Source organism: Larimichthys crocea, chromosome X (genome assembly GCF_000972845.2).
Source record: "Larimichthys crocea isolate SSNF chromosome X, L_crocea_2.0, whole genome shotgun sequence".
NCBI lineage: Eukaryota > Metazoa > Chordata > Actinopteri > Sciaenidae > Larimichthys > Larimichthys crocea.
Genome location: NC_040020.1, coordinates 22294875 through 22317969, shown reverse-complemented (window position 1 = coordinate 22317969; position 23095 = coordinate 22294875). Strand labels below are relative to the sequence as shown.

The following is a 23095-nucleotide window of genomic DNA, read 5'->3' as shown; positions in this document are numbered from 1 at the left end:
AAATCTTAAAATGTTATGTTAATCCAATCTGGGCAAGAAAAATACAGCGTAAAGCAGAAGAAAATGTTGGCATCACTCAGGCAGTAATTGAACAAAATTCCAACCCCACCCAAACTACTAAGCCAAAAAAAAAAAAAAAGATTTAAAAAAAGAAGATCATGTTGAAGAAGATGATTCATGTTCTGCTGTAGTTCTGCAATCTACAATCAGTGTAGTTCAAATATAAAGGAGAATATTGACAAAACCTCACAGAAAAGCTACAAATAACATTGACCTGTCAATATTTGATCAAAGTAGCAAAGACGAGATTTACAGTATTACAGTCGGTCAATGAAGTACAGGAAAAAAAGCAAACGGAAACATAATGTTTATAAGACCATTTTAGTCGCTCCTTAGTGTTGCAGTATTGAATTACTTGTGGCTTTCATAAGTCAGTAATCTTAAGTATAGAGAAGATCCTAGACAATCCTATAGATCAGTGTCAAGATCGCTCAGGGCACATTTTAATACATCAGTGTCATGTTAAATAAAGCCAATCTAAATCCAGTCCTTTTCATCTTTGCTCAACTTAACTGAGTTTTGTTCACCTCAGCCTAACAGTGTTTCAACATGCTGTCCTTTATAACTGAGCTCTATAGAATGAGAACTCAACTCCATATGCAAGAATAGACTGTATGAACGTGAAAAATGATTTGGATGTACCAGTACCACTGATGATGTGCTACAACAGTTAAAAAAGCTCAGTCTTAACTTGACTCAAACATCTACAGCGCATGGATTTTTTACACTGTTGTTTACAACAATAGACTCTTGAGTATAGGGAGTGGCCCCTCTTAGTGTTCAAAACACAGGACACATCAAAACAGGATGTGCAGTTGCTATAGCTGCTAATCAAGTACAATGATTTCTTTGGGGATCAAACCTGTGAATAACATTATAATCTTACTAATCATGCTGCTGAATAAGATAGCACAATCATGACGCTGCACCATTAAACAGTAAACTGGAGACAGAGTTAGTTTGTTTGTTCACACATGGTCAGTTTAGCAATGCATTAGTGGATCCATGTTTTTGGCACCCAGCCATTATAAACACATTAATCAAACCTCCGTCAAATGTAAATGCAGAAATGGTTTGATAGGAAAATTGTTTTTTTTTTTCCTTTTCATCCTGTTTCATCTGCTGCAGATGTGTGCTGCAGAGTGCAGGGTCAACATCATACACTGACCCAATACTTGACCCACAAAACCTCCCAGCTGGGTTAATATGTACTGCTTTAGTGTATCAGTCTGTCTGCCTGACATGCTGAATGTTAGTAATGTTGGTCGACTGAAATCTGGTAGGGATTAACTGGTTTAATGTGGATGTGAGCGAGGGAGAACCATGTGTGTTCATTCTGCAATGAAAGTGAGCATTTATTTCTTCTGTGAAAGAAAGGTGGTGGAACAAACAATGTAAGAAACACGCCAAGACACACACACACACACACACACACACACACACACACACACACACACACACACACACACCATGTAGATAATAATAAAAAAGTTCAATACAACCTTAGGGAATTCTTGTCTAACATCACCAAATTACCCTGTCCTGACTTTCTAATACATGAATCACATTTCAGTTAAAAATAACCTTCAAAATTTGGTGATGGTTACAACTGTTATATATAACCACAGCTATGTTAAAGTATTGACATTATATATAACTAGGGATGCACCAAAATGAAAATTTTCCACCGAAACTGAATAAAATTAAATAAAAATTAAATGGTTGGCCGAATACCGAAACCGAATATGAAATGCGGTTGGTAAATTTTTCAATATTTTTTTACTATTGCATAAATAGCCTAGAATAAATTTGTAGACATGTTTTTTCAAAGAAAGTAAATGTTTATTTAATATCCTTCAAATATTCCAGTAGAATTTCCAGTTAGTATAATTATTATTTCATTTATATTGTTAGAAAGCCCATGTTGTTTTAATCACTCTTAATTTGTTCTTGAAAGAAATACTATTTAGTTTTATTATATTTCCGATGAATTTCTATTTTTCCCACGTTCATGAACGCATCATAGTCATTCCGAGAGCAGTGTATGATGTATTTCTTGCCTGTGTTTTTCCTATATCCTGCATCGTGGGTTTATTGTGTGTGAATGAGAAAAGAATCAGCAACCGTGGCCAGATCACCGCACACGTTGTTTCATTGCATCAATTGCATAACGCCACTATTCGGCTTTACTATTCGGCCACTTCACCGAAAGCCGAATGTGGCATTTTTTGCAATATTCGGCCGAATACTTTCGGTTGGCGAATATTCGGTGCATCCCTATATATAACCATAGTTTATTGATGTATTGGTTATGGTTATGACAATGGTTATGAGGAACTCTGCAGCTGTTGCCTTTTCTTAAGGCTTAATCACGAGCTGAACTTTTCCTCTATATTTTTCTGTGCCGTGTCCATACAGGTGTTTTCTTAAGAAAACTGCAATTTTAAGGTTTTTGACTGTAAAGTATACTGTGCATTAATTTGATAATTCAATGCAATGTTGTCAAAATGTGTCATATTGTGATATATACATTAAGCATTGGAATTTTTTTTATTATATTACTGTAACTGATCCCTATTAAAAAATGTCTCCCCTTGTTTTTAGCAGGTTAGCAAAAAGATTGGCACACCATCGTTTCTTATTGTTAACAGATTCAAGACATTTATTGAATCAGCACATCAAACTCATGTTTTAAGTCCCTTCAGACCTCCCGCTAAGTGTAAGCTGAGTAGAGATAATGAGAACATAAGAACTCAAAAGCTCTGTAGGGACCAAAACATTTGATGTACTGCTTCAATAAATATCTTCCACAAGCAGTGTGCAGGAATCTACTTCTGTACAAGATACTGAGCTTGTCTGGGTTAACCTCACACTTCGCCTTGATTCACTTCCTCTGATGTAGTAACCATCAATCCTAAATCTCAAGGACCACAACTTAACATTTATGCCAGGAACTGATTAAAGCAATGCAAGTCATTTACTGGTAGGAGGAAAAAAAACAGAGTCAGGATATCTCAAACGTCAAATCAGCAACGAGAAAGTATCACTTTAAATAAACTCTTCTCACGGGTTCAGCTCCCAAACAAGCTTGGAAGAAAAGCACCTGACAGCGAGCCTGCTGGTCTCTCTGTCCTTTGTGGATAAGGGCCTCATTGTGCTTCCAAGTTCAGGGGAAAACAATGCTGTGAGGGGAGTACAGTGCAACTATTGTGTCCATCTGTGTGACACTGGATCCCAGAGCTGACACCAACGCCACGGCTGCAGGATTACACGGCTGGACGGAGGCGAGGGAGGAGAGGTAATGTCCTGACTGGAGGTCATGACATGTCCACAAATAACGACACAAGACAGTCATTGAGTGGGGGTAACAGATGAAAGGTAGCACCTAAAAATGCAAACTATTCTTTATTCTTCTGTTGGCTGTTTCTGTTTGGTCCTTCACAGAGTCATCCATTTTCATTAACCTGACTGCTTATGATTGTCATCAAGGAATTCTGGCTAATTTTTCTGTTCTACATTTGTCTCAAGACTTTCATGTCAAAATATAGCTGATTTTTCCAGGCAATCTAATTCTGCAATCAATCTACAGTTTCTATTGACAGCTGAAATAGCTGCATTGAAAAAAATAAAGATATGAACATAATGAATCATGTGAGACTCAGGCCTGCTGAATAATGAAAAAGAAAATGAGCAAACTCAGCACATCATGAAGCTGCTTCAGTATGGAGTCCTGCTGACAGTAGATTTTAGGGGAGTTTTTAGGTTCAAAGTTTAAATTTACATTTGTTTTGTCAGCAGAGCAGATTTGTATCTTTAATACAAGAAAATAAGCCTTAGTTTGAATTGAATTAGGTGCACAGCTTACCAAAATCAGTAACATGACTGAAGATCCTTAAATCCAGGCATGTCCACATTGCCTTTTTTATTTTATTATGGTTATTGACACAACAGGGTGCAATCATGAAAATAAACACACTGGAAATGTGTTTGGAATTAACTTTTTTGCTCAGTGACCTGCATTGTCCGGATTCTATTTTCAGACTTAACAACCACTGTCCTGAATTTTTGTCCCAAAGGTTTCATATATGGTGATGGTACATACATTTACATACTCACACTACAATATATTTTAATATATTTCTCACCTTTTCCATGTCGGTCTGAATAAGACACAGAATTTATCACTCGTCGCTTAAATAGGTCTGAAAAGCCGCTAAAGCAAGTTGTCAACACTAGGTCTGACTAATTTTGTGTGTGTGTGTGTGTGTGTGTGACATAGCATAGAGCTTGTGCCAGAGCTGCCTGACATTTGATGAAAATGATACAGGCCTGCAGTACTTCACAAAGCATAGACGTAATAATGTCATTTGTAATGATAAATGAATCTACTGTCCCAGAACTGTCCCAGACTGTGTCTTTGTGTCCCAGGTGCTATGTTTATTGTCCCCTGAACAGAACATCTTTGACTTCGAGTGCTGACTATTTAAAATCATCATTTTTATATATATATAATATAGATATATATATATTATATATAGATAATAGATAATATATATATATATATATATATATATATATATATATATATATGATGGCTAGTTAATTAGTTTCAAGAGTGTCTTTTCAGTCAATGTCTGACATTTCTGAGATTCTAAAGTATAACTGTGTGTCACATCCTAAAAACATAGACATATTCAAATATCTTACATATTTTAATAAAATGGGACAAGAAAGTCACTCTCCTGAAATCTCTTCAAGGTAAAAGTGTTTAGTAATAACCGTCACATTAGCGAGCAGAGCTGCCTTCAGGTATGAGTGAGAGTAGCTGTGTGGATGTGAAAATCATAAATCCTCAGAGAACAAACCATGTGTGAACAAGACTACACAAAGAAACAGAACAAATCTCTTTAATCCGTCTCAGTAACTCGACAGAGCTCGTGTTCTATTGTTTGGATCTAACAGTGAAACAATAAACGTGATCCCTGTCAGAAAATCAATTATCTCCCATGTCAAATTTGTCGTATTCAACCAATTACATGTTTCCTTGGCCTGTTAAGAGTGTTCTAGAAATCTAATCCTTACCAGTCACCACAAGGGGAGTCTTTGTTTCAGACAATTTAGCTCACTAATTGGGTGTGTAATCCTGTCTGTCTCTCCCGAAGTACTTTCACACCCGGGAATCTGATGGCATTTCCATAATTTACTCTTTTCATCTGCACATGCAAAGACTTCATGCTGTACCATCATCTCATTAAAGCAAACATTAATAGTACGGTTTAGTCTAAAGTAATTAGAACAGAATTTGTCAGGTTTTAAATGGTTTTGGAGCATAGACGTTATACACCTTAACAGAAACACAGACCAAAATTTCAATCATATTAGCAAATTTGAGATATTTATCACAGTGATATGAACATTTTGTGTTATTGTTTCATAGTTTTCCATATTAATGATATCAAGCACATTTGAAATAAAACAAAGAAAGTTGTTGTTTTGAAGTAAATCTAAAAAATATGGTGGGCTTGATTTCACCTGACACACTAAATAAGGCTTGATGGCAGCTCATTAGTTATAATTAAGTATATTTCTTTAATAAAATATATTATTAATTAATAATAAAATAATAATATTGTTCAAAATATAAAATGTTTAAAAGGGAAATGCACTACGTGGATTTAGACTTTGTTTGAGGAAATGTGTGTCAATTCTGATAGGAAAGTTAAAAAAACCTGCCTGAATTAACAGCCACGTCATTAGCCAGGAGTTTAGATCAATAGATCTCATTGATTATCAATAATAATCACTGAAACTAAAGTGGTCTAATATGTAAACTGCACAGTAAACTGAGCTTCACTATATCCATACAAGAGCCGTTAAAAACAGTTGTGGTGACTCTTATTTTAGGGCCAATGGATTTTGAGCGTTAGGGGAGGAGCTGAGGTCAGAGTTCAGGTGAGGGTCAGGGTCAAGGGTCATGATGTCTCTGCAGCACAGACTTGTAGTCTGGCCATCGTCAGCCAGTAACAGATTCAGATACAAACACAGCAGGGTCCGAAACAGCAGAAACAGATATTTGGAGCTCTTTATTAAAGTGACTGTTAGCATGATGACAGTTTTGGTTTCAGGCCTTTCTATTACAAAGGTTCAGTTAAAGATGCTTCATTTTCTTTGAATGTTTTATCGGTACTTTCTAAAAATACTGCCCATTTATAGTTTCTTTCTGAGCTGTTGGCAGCTATGAACACCGGAGCACGCCCAAACCTGCCGTAACACACCCCCTAATCTGTCCAACCCCTGTCAAACCTCCTCCTCGCTGCACTCAATAAATCACTGTGGGTGCCACACGTCACAGCAGGGGAGGGCTGAAGGATATACAGTAGAGGTGTGAGAGTGTGTGCTGTCTGAGACGGCAGTCTATGAATTCATTTCAGCTTCATCTACTGTTACACTTATCCGAGATTTACGGATGTGGTAGACATAGATGGCGCCAAATAAATTTTTAGAAATGACAAGTAGACAGAAAACTCATATTTCACGTTTCTATCTAAAAAGATTAACGTCATTATTGACATTATTGGAATTTCCATTGTTTGTTTTTATTGCACTTGTATAAAACTGCTCCAGTAAATATTAAATTAGTGAATAAAATGAATTCTGTCATTCCCATAATCCAATGATTATTAGAGGGCAACCTATACTGATGTCGATATCAGGGGGGGGAAATTATTATTATTATTTTTTTTTTTTTTGCAATAATGCTGCACACAGCTGCAATCAACTTAAATCCAATACGTAGCCAACAACAGTGGAGAGGCACACATAAATAAATGACAAAAAATAAGAAATATATGCAAAATATCAGATAAAGATAAATGCATGCTCATTCATTGAATTTACTATACTGTGATATGTATGTCATCTGGATATGATTACCTGTGTTGAGATATGAGGTTTTGGTCATATCGCACAGCCATAACTAATAAGAGAATCAGCAGCTTTTTCTGCATTATTATGCACTGCTTTATTTATGTTGGCAAAGAGACAGAGAGCTGTACTGTAGACTCTACAGTACAGTACAGAATCTACAGTGTAGAGAACTTGTCTATTGCTTAGAGAAGATGAGAAAAAAATTCAGAGCAACCTTTGTTCGCGCGCACACAAATCACAGCTACCCTTACAAAAGCTAAAGTTCCACTCGCAGTGGTCTCTACAGACTTTGGAGTAAACAGGCCAAATCTTTATGTGGCGATTTGCTGAGAGCAGCAGTGCGGCAGCTTGGGATGTCGTCACCTGCCGCCATCTCACTGTCCTTCATAAAGGACAGACAATTAAGCCTGTGAAGGACGGGGAGGAAGAGTGTGTGCAAAAGAAAGAATAGGTAATCAGAGAGAAAGTGTGTGTGTTCCTCTATTATACACTTGGATCACTGCCAGACACTGCAGGCCAATGTGTACGTGCCTCCTTGTGGTTGTAATCGTATCGAGGCAGCAGGAAAGTAGTTTGACAGTAGTTTGATAGGGCCGCTAATTGCTCCAAGGCAGTCAGCCTTCACCTGTTTCCTTTGTCACCTTTGACTCACTGTGGGAAACACCACAAAAACATTTTAGCAACACATCATGTGCCAGAAGGGCAGGGTTTGCTTTTACAATTTAATGATCAAAACAATTCAGAACTGGTCAGGTAAGTTGCAAAGTACAGGAACACCTAACTTAATTACCTTGGAAGCTCTTTGCTGCTGTTTGTCTCAATCTGCCTGTCAATCACTGTCACTCAGATAGAAAACCTTGCACATCTGTCCTTGGGTGAACTTTAAGCGTGCGTGTAAGGCAACCTCAGAAAAGGACTTTCAAACCCCTCAGCAAAGAGATCATGGACTGAAAAAGGACGCTTCTTATCCAAAGCACCTTACAAGCAGAGTGATGACAGGAACACTGACCACATAAGACATGACTGTTTAATAAAAGTGAAGGACGATGGACAATAACATTGATGCAACATGCAATAACTGGGGAATCCCAACTTGTCGTCAGTGCTGACTTGCGGTAAAAGGTTTTACAGCTGAGGTTTTAAACAAAGCTGGTCTTTCTTTAATCGAGCTCTGATTTCAATTTGTGAGTAATATTATTGCACAGATTTTTGCTCCATCACATTAAAGGTTTTTGTGGTTGTATTACTTGTGGTTGTAGCCTACAATTGTAATACTCTCCTCTACACTAGATTAACACCAAAGATATAGTAATATAAAAAACATTAAACTGTCTCCAGTTCCTTCTTCAAATACTCTCTTCTAACTCATAACTACAGCTGTTTCAGTGAGGTCTGGCTTTATACAGAACATTTTTTATTATATTTCACTGCACACACGCATGCACGCACACACACACACACACACAATATAAAGACAATACATGCTGGCAGTGGTTACATGTTACACTTATAAATCACCTCAGCGGTGCAGGGATTAGTGCAGCAGAGCCCAGCTGACGTGTATGTCAATGGGGGGTTGTGTGCAGGTTTAAAGAGAAAGACACTGTGGGAGCTGAAATGATATCTGGCTTTCACAAAACTGTGAAAGGCTTAAAGCATGTGCGGGTTTTAAGGCGAGCGAGGCACCCCGCCGTGCAGATGCAGGACAGTGAGATGCAGAAGTGGATGTTAAGACGCAGTCCTGGTTTTTACAGCGTGTTTGCTGACTGCTGCAGTTTGGCTACAGTGAGAAAAAAAAGACAAAAAACTGTCTGCAGTACCAGAGCTGGGTAGATGCATGACAAAGATCCTCTGCGGTTTGGTGGATTCTTCCCAAGTGCCTTGCAGTACAATAAGACGGTACATTTTTAGTATCAAAAACCCTGCTCGATGTGGTTTCATGCTCTACCCATCCAGCCAGACAGGACCACCTACTGCACCAGACAAAGAGCCGAGAGCACCGGCTACTTTTACTGAACACCAGGCCACAGACGGGCTGCAGGAAAACCACAATCTGTGCATCAGTCAAAAACAAACCCAGCACTGAGAAAAGCTTCAACTTCATATCTGTGGAGATTTAATATTTCCTAATATTGCACCGATGTGTGTTTATATCTGTACAGTCTGTGCTCTGTGTAACAGGAAAGATGTGGTTGCCATGGTGACCGGCAACAGAAGCCAAGAATTAAAGTCATAATCCAATCCCAGCGGGATATAATGCTGGCCCTGCCGGCTAAAAGATGCCAGGAAGAGGGGCATGGGAGGGAGAAGCTTGCTCAGCATCTTGCCCCCCGTCAAAAGACTTCAGGATGAGGTTAATTCACTGCCAACCCGACGGGTGAATAGACCACCACAGCATTTTCTCTGTGCCATCCATCCTCGTGACTAAAGCGTGAGCATCAAACAGGCTTTATCATATAATTACTCCTGACCCACAGGGATCATTTTACCTCTTTTTAAGTATAACCACTTAGCCAGGCCGTAGTTATACACTTTTAATTGCGCAAAAAGACCAACTCGGCCTGGATTAAACATCCAACTTACATTTAAAGGATAGAAAATATTAATTAGGCCAATGTAGAGTTGGAGAGTCAGCTTCAGGTCCAGTGTTAAGACCTTCTTCAGCATCTGTGCTTCATCTATTAAATCCAGTTCTGAAAATAGACATCAGTGAGTGAATTCAGTTTAAGTCAGAATCAGCTACTTCTAAAACCATTCAAATAATAAATACCAAAATCTTTTTTATAGAAGCAGTCAAATATAAAGGTCAATAAAGCCCAAAATCAGCTGTATCATATTAAACCCTTCATCCTCAAGAACAATAAACGTGCCTTTAAAACTGTCAAACATCTTAATGCCACAACCTGAGGGGACGTGGAAGGGTTCCATGTACTTAAGTCCTTCGTTTCTTTTCCCAATCACTTCAACATAAACAAAAGGCTGTTTTAGAAACAGACTTCATAATTTGACATCAGTGGACAGCCTTATAATGAAACCGGTAAACGCTTGTGTGTGTGTGTGTGTGTGTGTGTGTGTGTGTGTGTGTATATATGTGTATGTGTAGTGTGTATGTGTATGTGTATGTGTATGTGTATATAATATCTATATATATATATATATATATATATATCATGAAATATTTTTCAGACTGTTGAAAGCAGCACAGACTACGTTGTAAGAACAGAGGAAATCGTGTAATCTGTACATAATTTTTATTCAAAGGAGTAAACGGCTGCTGATGTTAAGACAACATGTAACGTTTTCTGTGGAAAAGTAAATAACTGTATTTATCAACATAGTATAATACAAAATTTTGTTGTTTTGCTTTCAATAAGAAACCTCAGTTTTACGTGAGAATGCTTCGGCTACAAGTAGGAGACCCATTTCTGTTTTACTGTCATTCAACAAGTGAAGCAGTAACCACTGCTTTCATCAGCTCAGTTGTTCGCCTGCTGATTATTAAACAGAGCAAAGTGCAACTGAAGCAAAGCATTTTTAAACTGGGTTAATCTCCACAGACTTGTCACTAGGTGTGTTACAGAGCAACAACAAATACAGAGAGCAAACTCACATACTCTTACACGAGGCCAGAGCTTGTAAAAACAAGACACACAGGACAGGACACACTCAATGTGTTTTTTAATGTTCATGGAGGCCAACCCTGCCCCACTGCTGACCTGATTGGCTCATCTTCATCTGATAAAGCTGTGGCTATGCATGGATATCCCACTGAACCTAGAGCTTGGGGGCCTTTTGGAAAATGTGCTTTCAAAAAACAAACAAGGCTGTGCCAAGGCCTTGTGGCACACTGATAACGGCTTTACTGCTTCCTGCAGGTCAAAGGTCAGGGAGCAGACCACCCCATCATTATCAGGGGTGGGGAAGGTTAGACAACAGGAGGTGTCAGCAAAGGATCATCTGTAGCTGTCGACATGCATACACTGAGCCTTTCTTCCTCTTAATGGCACACGTGTGAACACATGCAAATGAATTTTCAATACGGGCTTGCAGGTGATGAAAAACAGACTTTGGTTGTCATATTAGTGTGCAACAGTGCATTTGGCAGCTTAGTGTATTTCTAAATATATCTAACATCAGTCATAACTAATTTTGTATTTAATAATTCCAGCTCGCTTTGTTAAATTAGCTTGAGCTTAGATAACCAGCAAACAACATAGACCAAATAGCAGCTGCTGATTTGTGCCGACTCTTCTCTAGATACTCCACGCTAGAGAACAAACAACACCAGTGCTAAAGATAACAGGCATTTAAAAATGTCCTAAATTTAGTGTTTGTTTCTGAATATGGAGTATTTTTTTTGGTCATAACTACAATTAAAAGGCCAATTTTCCTGAAACTAAAGCTCCTTTTCATGTTTTGTTTTATTCAGATTCATACTGACTGAGCCAAGGGTTTAAGTTAAAGTCACATGGATTTGTTACGTGAAAGTTTACAGACATTTGTGGCAAAGACAATCAAACCGTACCACTCCTCTTTAAAATCCTCAGGCATGTCTCATTGTTCTGTTTAAAATCGCCTGTTCACACTTGCCACACCAAATCTTACTGAAGCGTAACATGTCCTAGAGTTCGATCCAAACAATGGCTGGTGTGAAAAGATGGCAGCTTTCACTTTGAAATATCGCATTACTGAAAACTGATGGTCCAGCACTGTGTTTTAAGCCTGCCTCTTTTTCTAGCCTGGTTGATACACTTTATTTGTGGTGCGCTATGAATGACGCCTTTTCAGGAGTGGAAACACGCAGACGTGTCAAACCTAATATGAGCGGTGTTTAATTAAATTTGGATCCTCCAGCACAACAAATAAACTTTTACTGCATACAGTTATCTGGTATTACTAATATAGGGCTGTCAATGTAATGATACCAAGCATCTCATATGACAGCATTAAAACAGCTAGCAATCATTAGCAATTAAATCAGTCGACATCACGACAAACAGAATTACAAGAGACTCATACTCATAGAGATTCATACAAGTGATGCTCATGCTGCAGAAGAGTTAAATATGAGCAACAGTACAAGATGATGTGTTATTACAATAACTATGATCTGTGGATGTTTGAATTTGCACATTGATATTTAACTGCACATGGACACGGAGACAACTTGTGCACGATTACAAGCTGGTAGACCACGTTTACATGAATGACAATGGTTAGTTGTTGCATTGCAACCTTTGTCTGTTCTGGGCAACTGCGGAAGACCCACTCACTCTGGAGATATAAAAGGCAAATTTTAAAGTAACAAAAAAATAAATATATATATTTTCATATTATATAATTTTTTTTCTGCTTATACACTTATGAAAACAAAGTTTTGCATATTATATTCTATGGCTATAGAAAGAAAATGGAGCCCCCGAAATGTTACACTCTGGACCCTTAATGGTGTGCAATATTATCCAGTAGCTGCAATAATTGTAATTATGAAATGACTAATAATTTAAAAAAAAGGTAATGTATCATTCAGGTGAATATTCAATACGAGGATTCCTCTCTGACAGCTACAGAAACATTCTACAAAGGCACATCTTTGACAGTAAAGGAGTGAGGAGAGGCGTTTAATAGCATGCCACAAAAGGTCCCAGCCAGATGTGAATCTCGAGGTTAACGCTCACAGCCTTCACCACTTTTCTATTACTTCTGTATACACTACTTCAGCATTCAAAAGCCTAATGTACCTGCAGTTGAATAGATGGGTCAGTCACCCTTCCCTAAACAGAACTATTAACTCGAAATGAGTTTTTGTGTCACATAAATACTCAAATGCTGATGAAGAAGCAGAAGCTTTCCAAACTCTGAATTTAAACAAATGCATAGCCAGCAGTCCAACACTAATGCTGCTCTCATTGCAGTTGCAAAGGTGACATTTGAATGCTGTACAACCTTTTTTACAGTAACAGCAGCACGTCCTGAGTCAAAGGGGTGTTTCTGTTTGCTTATATATCAGGTTATGATATGATTCCTCTCTGGCAACAGCCTCAGAGCTACAAAGCTTATTTCATTGCTCTCTACACTTCTTCAGCTTTAAACAACCTAATGTACCTGCCGTTGAATAGATGTGGCACAGATAATAAGCTCAAATCAGAATGGCTGCATAACAGAGCTTTGATAAGTCTCCACAATATTATCAACAGGTATGTTCAGTCCAAAACCTATAAACAGTCACCTCAGACAAAATAAATATGATATCATCCAATTTACCAAAGAAAAGTAGAGAAATAATAATCGTGTGAAGTGTTTGGGTGCATGTATGGAAATTCCTCAAAAATTCCACTTCACTGTCTGGATCACGGAGTCGGGCCTGGACTCCAGTGTCATTCAACCATGTGGTGTTGACACGGGAGTCTCATCTCTGTGTCAACCACACGCCGGTGACACAAAAGCTAGCCCTGAAAATGTGGCCGGAGCGTGTGTTTTTATGCATGTGTGCGTGTGCGCACGGGGTGGGTGAGGGACACATCAGCCCGCCGCCATCTGCAGCTTTCAAGGCAGCCAGATAGCAGATAATAGGTTGAGTAAACAGTCGAGGTCAAGTGGAAGTCTGTTCGGCTCCGCAGTTAACCATTTGCATCTCTGTCAGATATGACTTTATCTTTGGCCATTATTTGCCGGTGGGCGGCCAATCAACACTAAACGTTTAACAAAGACACCACCCATGTTGAGCGTTCACACCTGCAGCAAAATTTAAATTACCAACACCTCATGAATATGCAGATTCAGACAGCTGCTACGTGATGCCAGCAGGTGGTGAAGGTTCATTTGCATATGCCGCCTTCAGCGCTGTTTAATCCACGCCAGCATTGGAGGTGCAAGACTGTCTGACGCACGGGAAGGTGTCTGACTACCTCACTGTACGAGGGGTGTGAGGAAGCTGCTCTATTGTTCCAGTGGCTGCCTGCACACAGATCACAATCTCAGAGCTTTGCAGTATTTCCATTGTCAGTTAATTTTGCGATTAATCGTTTTGTCCAATGTCAGAAAAATGTCCATCACAGTTCAAAACACAAAGACATACAGTTCACGATCATATATGTCAATGAACTCACACTGAGCAGCTGAAACTAGACAACATTTGTTCTTTTTGATAGAAAAATACCTGAAACTATTTACCAATTATAAAAACAGTTGCAGATTAATTTTCTGTCCATCAACTAACTCATTTACCTTCATAAGTCCAACCAGAGTGTAATGTTTTTACATGCCAGTAAGAAGTCCATCTACAGAAAAGTAATCTATAACAATTCTATAAATTGGGATCATTTAAATAATTTATTAAGCAAAAATGACAAATTTGCTGTTTTGTTTGTATCAACTATACAAATGTTCCACTTCTTTAACGCTGTAAATTAAACATGTTTACATTTTGGTATGTTGATTGGACAAAATGTGTCATTTGAAGATGTCACCTTGGACTGAAATGTGAATTGTTCACTATTTTCTATTAATGGAAAAAATAATTCCCAGACTTAATCAAAGAAAATGTTACACTGAAGTATAACATTATTTAGTTATTATACTGCCTCCATTAGGTCACTTGTACTTTTTTTATAAACTGGCTTCATGCATCATCCAAATGAGGCCAGTGATGACCACAGCTATGAACTCAGATATCACATTTAATGGACAGACTGAATGTAGTGCATCCCTACCTATTAACTGTTAACACAGCCTCTTGACATAAATAACAAGGTGGCAGCTCACTATGCAAACAGAGCTATTTGGGACTGTCTGATGCCTATTTGGGACGTTGTGCTGGCAGTTTGATGATGGAAGTTAAGTTACATCCACATCCTATTTGTGGCACCGGTTCCACATTTAGACCTCGTCCATTTTAGCTGAGCCCTTAACTGGACAGGTCTGTACAGGGGGGGAAAGGCTGACAGCACAAACTGAGTTGCGTTGGATTGAAAACTGCAGCAAGAAGAAAGAAGAAAATGACAAAAAAAAAAAAATTAAAAATGTGTGCGGCAGAGAAAAACAAAGGCAGCAGCACAGAGAACAACATACTTGCATGGGTGTGGTGTACATGTAAGCTACTCTATAATTACTTTCAGTTTATTTTGCATGACCAGCTTGTTTCCCAAGTGCTACATAATGGGGGAGGAGAGAGAGGAGGAGGAGGGGGAGGAAATCCATTCTGTTGTCATAAATTTGTCCACATGTGGTGCGTGCCGCTCCAAAGTTGAGGGCTCTCTGCATCGGTGCAGATGCATCTGGCAGAAATGCGCTGACTCCTTAGAGGTTGCGATATAGATAACTGAGGTCTTCCAGAAATGCTGCGGCCAGTCGTGAGTCTATTTTGGGCCAAGTTGAATATAAGTGTAGGCTATGCTTAGTGTCGTCTTGGAATGGAAGAGCCCTCCGAACTAGAAAGAAGGTCACGGAGGCAAAACACCGGAGTTGTATCTGGGTTATACTCAAAAACTGTGTTAGAACTGAGGGACCCGAAGGCAGCTAACTAAAGATAATTTGAATATCTGATAATTGCTGCTGCAGGAACTCTCAGCTTTCATTAGAATGTTTGTAGGACTGCAATGATTATTTTTATGAAAACTATTTAGTATTTTTTGTATTCATGATTTCATCTATCTAGTCTCCCAGTGACCCAGACGATGTCTTCAAACTGCTTATTTTGTCAGACAGACAGTCTAAATTCAAAGACAAAAGAGAATAAACTGGCAAATCTTAACATGAAGCTGAGAAGCTGAAGATTGCTAACTTTTTCTGACAACAGCCTAATTAATAAATTGACTAATGGTTTAAGCCATAAACACTATATCAACAATGTTGATGATTAAAAAAAAAAAAAAAAGATTAAGTATCGCTCATATACCTGCATGTGAATGCAGAATCTGTAGACCAAGACTTTGATCAATACTACTGGGACTGCAAACAGAAACCCAAACGCTTCCAATGCCAGTCACGTGTGAACGGGCTTTGGTTGCATGCAGGTAAACAGTCCGTATGAATAGCAAAAAAAAAGTTGAAACACGTTGGCTGAAATGCAATCAAACTCATCAATAATCACCTGTTACCCTCATTGTTGATAGACGATTGCTGATGGTGTCAGAGATGGTTTATGAAGCAGAAATGCCACACATTCATTGATACTATTTTTTGGGTTATATCATTGTAAACTGACACTCTTGCTTGATTTGCCAGACCAACAACAGAAAAAAAGTTTGATTAAAAGTTCAGAGAGCATAAACATCTATAAAAACTTGAGTGGCAACACTATAAAACAGCTAAATATATAATTGTCTGGCAGACTGAGTGCACTCTCTTACGTACCATAAAATACAAAGTGATGTAAGGCCAGTTTATCTTACACTGTAATGAGCCCAGTCTATTCAAAGCTGGTCTATGCTGAGCTCCACTCTCCTCACTCAACCAGTGCTGCAGGCAAAGTAGGTGTTATTCATAGCTTCTGTTTGGGTAACTTGGCTACCACTTTAACACTTTGGCTAACACTTATAAAGACAAGCGGCATGTGTGAAGAAGTAATACAGCACAATGCGAGCTCCCCGCAGGCCATTTCTGTAATAAAAGAATGTGGATCATAGCATGAGGATGAAGGGCTGGATGGAGGAACAAAGGTCACAGCCAACGCTCATCGCTTCAGACAGAGCAACAAAGAGAAAAGCAGGCTCCCTGGTGGCAGGGCAAAGGAAAATCCACTATCACTGGCAGTAGAGTCGGGCTATACCCAAAGCAGAATCTTCAAAGCTGAATCTCATTGTACAGTTTGGACTGTTCTTTTAAATATTTAGGATTGTCAGTCCACATTGAACAGCCATGAACAGTGCTTTCTGCTGTTTGTTATACATTTCATTTAAACTATACAATACAGTCCCTCAGTAACTATCCAGGCCAAAGTCAAATATATGAAATCCTGCATCATTGTGTCCTCAATTCTGATTAATCTCTTTTACCACCTGCCATTTAGAGCTAATATACATTCATTATCGATTAAACTGATGATTATTTTCTCCAGTTGATGTAAAGGAAACAATGTGCAGGATTTAGTGGCATCCAGTGGTGTAATTACTGAATGCAACCCCCTCGTTTCACCTTCTTCTTCTGAAACTCTTGCTAACTGTTGCATCTGTAGATATAAAAGGCTTGTTCTAAAGTAAGATAAATGTCATTTTAATGTGATTATACACCAACAAAAACATACTTATGCATATTTATGTTAATTTTCTGCCACATTCTGTGAATTGAGCTGCCTAAATCATAAAACTGGACATTTAATCTGCTTATAAAATGTCAGAGAATGGTACAATTTTACAGTTTCCTAAAGCCAAATTGCTTCTTTAAATTGCTTGTTTTGTCTCACTAACAGTACAACACACACAGATTTCCATTTATTATCTCACAAGACAAAAAAAACAGCAAATCCTCACATTTTTTTCCAGTTACATAGCGTTTCATATTTGTTCTGTCAGACATGTGCATGTATTGTGTTTCATATGGACTGACAGAGTACACATTCCCCCCTCGGACCATCAGCAGGTGTTTAACACAAGTATTTAGCTTAAGAAGCTCCTAGTGTGAAAGTGTGAAACTGTAACAGCACAGACGGGTATGAACATTTTACCAGTCTAATAGTTCCAACAATGGGAGGAAATAGAGAACAGCTCAAGGCCAACACACACACACACACACAGATTCACAGGAGCATGGGTCAGTGGCTAACTCCTGACAGACGGGCTTGGCTCAGTGGCTGTGAACAAAGCTTGAGGTCTTTAGAGAGGCTTTAGACCCGACGGGGCTTTTTGTGTTTGCATGGTGATGCCATGGGTAACGAACACGCATCTGAACGTCACATATCTGAGCTCCCACTGCTGCTCTGCCAGTCCTCTAGTCTACTTGGCCCTGCCTGTGGTACTCTTACACTTTGATAGAAAAATAAGCACTGGTTTGGATATAAATCCTGACAGTTTTGAAAATATATCAGACACCTTATTTTTTAAGACTCAAAATGAGTATAGTTGGGCTTTATTTGTGGAAACCTGTTCCTTATAACTGCTTTAATTTTCATTCATTTTCAGCCGTTTTCATTCTGCACCCCACTTATCTCCTGCGTTGAGAGGCCCCTTGCCTCTGTTTACACTGTAAACCCCCTGAACTATGGTCAGCTGTTGTCTCTCAGCTGTTGTCAACCTAATCTGAGTTAAAGCCTGGTTTGGTCATTAAGTAATAGTAGATATCTAGCTCTAATCGTGCAGCTCGATTTAACAAGCTCATTCTACCACACTTAACTACAGTTGGCTCGTGAGCTTCGACCTGAGGCTCAGACTTAGCCACTTACCAGTTGCTGCATGCCGCCATGTCATTACATTAAAGTACGCCTGTAACTTAAGCCTAGAGAGATTTAGGGGCCTATTTAATTTCATTAGCGTCATTGTTATGCCCTTCAGCTGACCATCGGAATCAACAAGTCCTTACAGGGGAGAAGAAAAAGAAAGGCTTCATTTTCATGATATGATACGTCTTTTCATTTCGAGGCTCCTTCAGGTTATTGAGCGGTTAATGAGCTTGGCAACAGTGGCTAACCGGCAGCACACAAAGGTCTTACAGCAGATATAAACCATGCCAGTTCCTCCCTCTCACTTTGATCTGTCAAAAGTAAAGCAAAATAAATGATAGCTGCTTCATGTTTGTTGTACTCGCAGCAGCAGCAGGCAGGTCTAACAAGTCCTCAGGTCCTCGTGGGCCGTTCCCCTCAATGTACACCGAACATGTAAGACAAACTACGGTGATGTCTTGAACTGTGCAAATAAGCTGACTACAGTACAGTCTATACACAGTAGCCGGGGAGGCGTACTGTGTGTTTCTCAATGTACAATCAATCACCCTTTTTATACATAGGTAAACACATACTATGGACACAAATACATATGGAAAGCAAACGTTTGGAGCTTTGTGTCCCTTTGAGGGTGTTTGAAAGAACAGGACAGCCTCTGTTTAGATAAGCTGGGGTCTTAAACTGATTAAACAATCTCAAGTGGACTGCCTGGCCCTGAAGGAGTTTCCTGTTAAAGGTAATATGCAACCTGGGATCAAGCATTATGGCTTAAACTGCATATTTCAAATGGCTGCTCTCTAAAACACTTTTGTCTCGTTACATTTCAGGCATTTTGTTGACACACACCTGCTCCTGCGTGGTAGACGAAGTGGAAAAAACAAATACACCAGAGCTTGTTGGGTTTACTTGGATTTTAAGCAACTGAGAGAATGAACTGTCACACCTAATTTGAACTGGTTGAGCACATGCACGGTGAGACTTGTCAACAGGCTTGACAAACTATTTTGCCAGTTGGCAGCAGTTACAACACGCCACTGTGCAAACCCATCACTACGGCTGGGGGAAAGAAATGTGTAAACCCCATCAGGTTTACAGGCATCATCATATCCTGAACGCTTCTAAACTGTAGATTATTGGCAAGCGGTCTGGAGCCCAAAAATGACCCTACATATTTTATAGAGGAAGATTAACTGTGCTTTTCAGGGTATGTTTTAGACAGAGAACTGGTTTATGACAGAGTAAAATGTGGCGTGCTAAACTCAGGCCTGTAATTTTAGTTCCTGGAACCAAAACGCAAAACATTCACCTCGAACTGAATGAATGCTGTCCACACTTTCATTGTAATTTGCATGCTCTTAGGAATACCATTTTAGAAAGTCATTTTAAATATGTACTTTTATCCAGTTACGGCGAGCATGTATTTTGTTTTTTTGTTGGTTATTTGGTGTGCGACTTACCTTCACAGCAATCATCCTGTATCAGAATCAAGGTTAGAAGCGAGCTGATAAGTCAATTATGTTGCACTCATTGGAGTTATGAATGAGACGCTGCATTACACAGGTTCATTTAGCTTTATGGTCAGTTCTTGTGGCCTTACTGTGTTGCACATTGACAGAAACTGCCACAATAACATATAATTAACATAATTAGTAGACAGAGCTTCCGGGTCTGTGAAGTGATGCCAACATGGAAGTGTCTGAAACCTGCATTCTCCCTAATGGCCAGCAGGGGACACCATTATTGGCTGCAACAAAGAAGTCTGATTGTATGCAACCTTATGAGAAAATGAGCCGACATTTATGACCTCAGTAAACAGTTTCCTCATGGGTTTTTGGTCTCAGTCTCTTTTTGGTTTCAAGTCTTCTTATATAGGAGAATATTCATTTAGTAAATAATTAACCCATTCAGAGTAAAATTAATGATCAAGCATTGTATGCTTTTGGGCATTTTATCTTTTGATTAACAAGCAGTGCTGGTCAAAAAATGAATCAAGATTCTGTTACTGCATTGACTTTTTAAATATTTTGTTTGTTGTGCTGTCCAAATATGGTCACTTCTGGCTCAAAAAAAACAAAAAAAACAAAAAAAAAAAACAAGATGGCAACGGCCATAATGCCAAACTTGAAGCTTCAAAACATTGTCCACAAACCAATGAGTGACTCAGATCCAGTCCAGTACAACAATACAAATTACAGTCTCGAATTGTCCCACAGAATTGCGTTATACACCGAAGGAGTCTCAACATAAACTGAACTTACACAGCTTAAGGCAGTATTCATTGCAGGGCAGTTGTGTTGTATAGCATCATGTCAGTACAGGGGTTCTTTTTCTGGTCACTAAGTGCTACTGTACCCACCAGTAGGGTTTTTTCCACTAACTGTGCAGCTTTAAAGAGACATACAGAAAGGTACAAGTAGATCAGCCGTTAGATTCTGCACCTGACTGCATTACAGACGCAAGAGGGGAACACGGCACTTTTAAATCACACTTAGATACTCTGTTACACTGGTAATAGATATCACTGAGACACATAATAGGTCATTCACTTTAGAATGGGGTTTACACACTTCCCCTCAACCTGCATCTGCTGTGCTGCAGTTAGGCAGCCTGCTAATTTCATACAATTTCCTGGATGACCCCCCACCTCCTCCTTATAATAAACTCCCATCTAATGATTGTCAGGGTCTCAAAATGGATTCCCCCATGTAAGACTCTCTGTAAGCTGAAACTAAATGCCATCGCTAAAATATGGGATTGTATGGTCCAACATGAAAACATGGCAGACACTAGTGATGTTTTTTTTTTTTTAATTAACATTCAACAAACCTCCTCTGGAAAATTTAACATGATGTCACAACAATTATGTTGCTGCATCACCAGAATCATCCAAATGGGATATGGAATCAGGAAGCTCTGGACAAATATGCTCCACACACACACACACACACACACACACACACACACACACACACACACACACACACACACCATGATTAAGCACTTTTGTGAAGTGCCCATGAGGTTGCGTGTTAGGAACAAGTGAGCAAAAGTCAATGTGGACAAGCTTCAAAACAAACGGATACAGAAGAAAGAGACGAGATGAGCTCAACATTACAGGGATTATCTATCTATTCTATGACGATTTAATGCTCTCTGATTGGAGAGACTGGCTTCTCATTAAGCGACTGTCACTGTGCCACCTCACCAGCTGGGTGGGAGCGGCCTACTTCAGCACAAAGACACATCAAGTGTACATGAGGAAAAGAAGCCAGATTCTGTCTCTTCTCTGAAAAAGCAAACAGGTCTGAAAACACTGGAGCCTTGACTGGGCTGTCAACAAACAAAGAGAGGACTTGACAGTGTTACTGGAGCTGCACTGAACGGCCCACTGTCCTTTGCTTGAAACCTGGCTGTCAGTGAAGCTCTTCTTTCATCGATTAACTGTCTTTCTGCAGGAGGCTCTGAGGAGAGGAGAGGCCAGGCTTCTGGAGACACACAGGCTGATTGTCTCTCTCCCTCCCTCCCTGCCTGCCTGTCTTTCTTTCTCTAGCTCAGCCTTTCCAATGAATGATATCATCCCTCCTCATGCATGCCAGTGTACTGATGGTGCGTGCACCTGTGCAATGGGTGTGATGCTCTGTGTTTCTGCAAAGGCCAAACACAGAAAATAAAGCACACTCCTCCGGGAACCTGCACATCTACAGCGCAGGTGAACCACAAACAGACCGAAAATGTGTCCTGAAAGCCGGTGGCAGCTTCAAGAGTTTAACCGTGTGGAAGTGGGTCAGCATGCTTCAAATTAAATGAGGCTGATAATTTATAGATACAGTGTGTGTGTGTGTGTGTGTGTTGGGGGGGGTCAGCAGACGCTGCTGTTCACCTGCAGGTGTTTGCTAGGCCCGCGGCACTGACTGACAGGTGGTACCGGGCAATTAAGTCACAGCTCCGCATTTACCCGTTAACGGAGAATTAAAAGACATATTAGTGACTTACCTCAGCGCCACGCGGACTGAGCTTTCATCCTGTCCTGTCGTCATGACTCCTCGCTTGGTAATTGATAGGAAAATGGAGTAAAATTTTGATTTATCTGTGTTGGCTGATAGCCCCGGCAAAAAAAAAAAAAAAAAACGAAAAGCGAGAAAAAAGTGCGCACTCCCCGGCAAGACCGAGCAACGGAGCTGCTCACCTCGACTTCAGCGTCGCCATTTCAAAACAAACACAACAATTATCTTTACGGTGTTTTAACCATGATATCAGCGGGGAGGTGAGGCGGTGTGTCCGCATGTCGCGTCTACGTGCGCCGCATCTCTGCGCAGTTCGGCCCGGATGCTTCAGCTCCGGCTCGAGCCCACATGCAGACTGCCTCCGCTGCTGCTGCTAGGTGAGCCATCGCCGCGCGCGTACACGTACGTATACACGCACACACATACACACACACGTACACATACACGCGCCGCCGAGCCTCTCTGCTCCGTTTACGCACCGGGGAGGGAGCCGCAATGCGTCAGCAAGCCACGCCCTCTCCTGGGAAACGGCTGCGAGGTGACGTCATGACAAGGGTGTTATGCACATTTTTGTTATAAGTCAGAAAAACACTGAGTTTGACAGGATTTAAAGGAACCATGACAACTGTGTCCTCCCACCTCAAAACAAATGATTCATTTATGCATAATAATAATAATAATAATAATAATAATAATAATAATAATAATAATAATAATAATAATAATACAG

At 39.6% G+C, this 23095-nt stretch overlaps 1 protein-coding gene across 7 annotated transcripts in view; it reads right to left on the bottom strand.

Annotated features, from left to right (window-relative positions):
- Window positions 1–22829, bottom strand: part of kif21a (kinesin family member 21A) — a 52151-nt gene extending 29322 nt beyond the window's left edge. For 3 of the 7 annotated variants that reach the window (XM_027282843.1, XM_027282840.1, XM_027282844.1), the window contains exon 1: window positions 22355–22827. In XM_027282843.1, coding sequence (XP_027138644.1) covers window positions 22355–22398 — 44 coding nt within the window. In that variant the 5' untranslated portion in view covers window positions 22399–22827. Of the gene's footprint in view, window positions 1–22354 lie in introns of all 7 variants that reach the window. The other 4 variants (XM_027282841.1, XM_027282842.1, XM_027282839.1 and 1 more) reach the window with 3 other exon arrangements.
- Window positions 22830–23095: the final 266 nt, after the last annotated feature.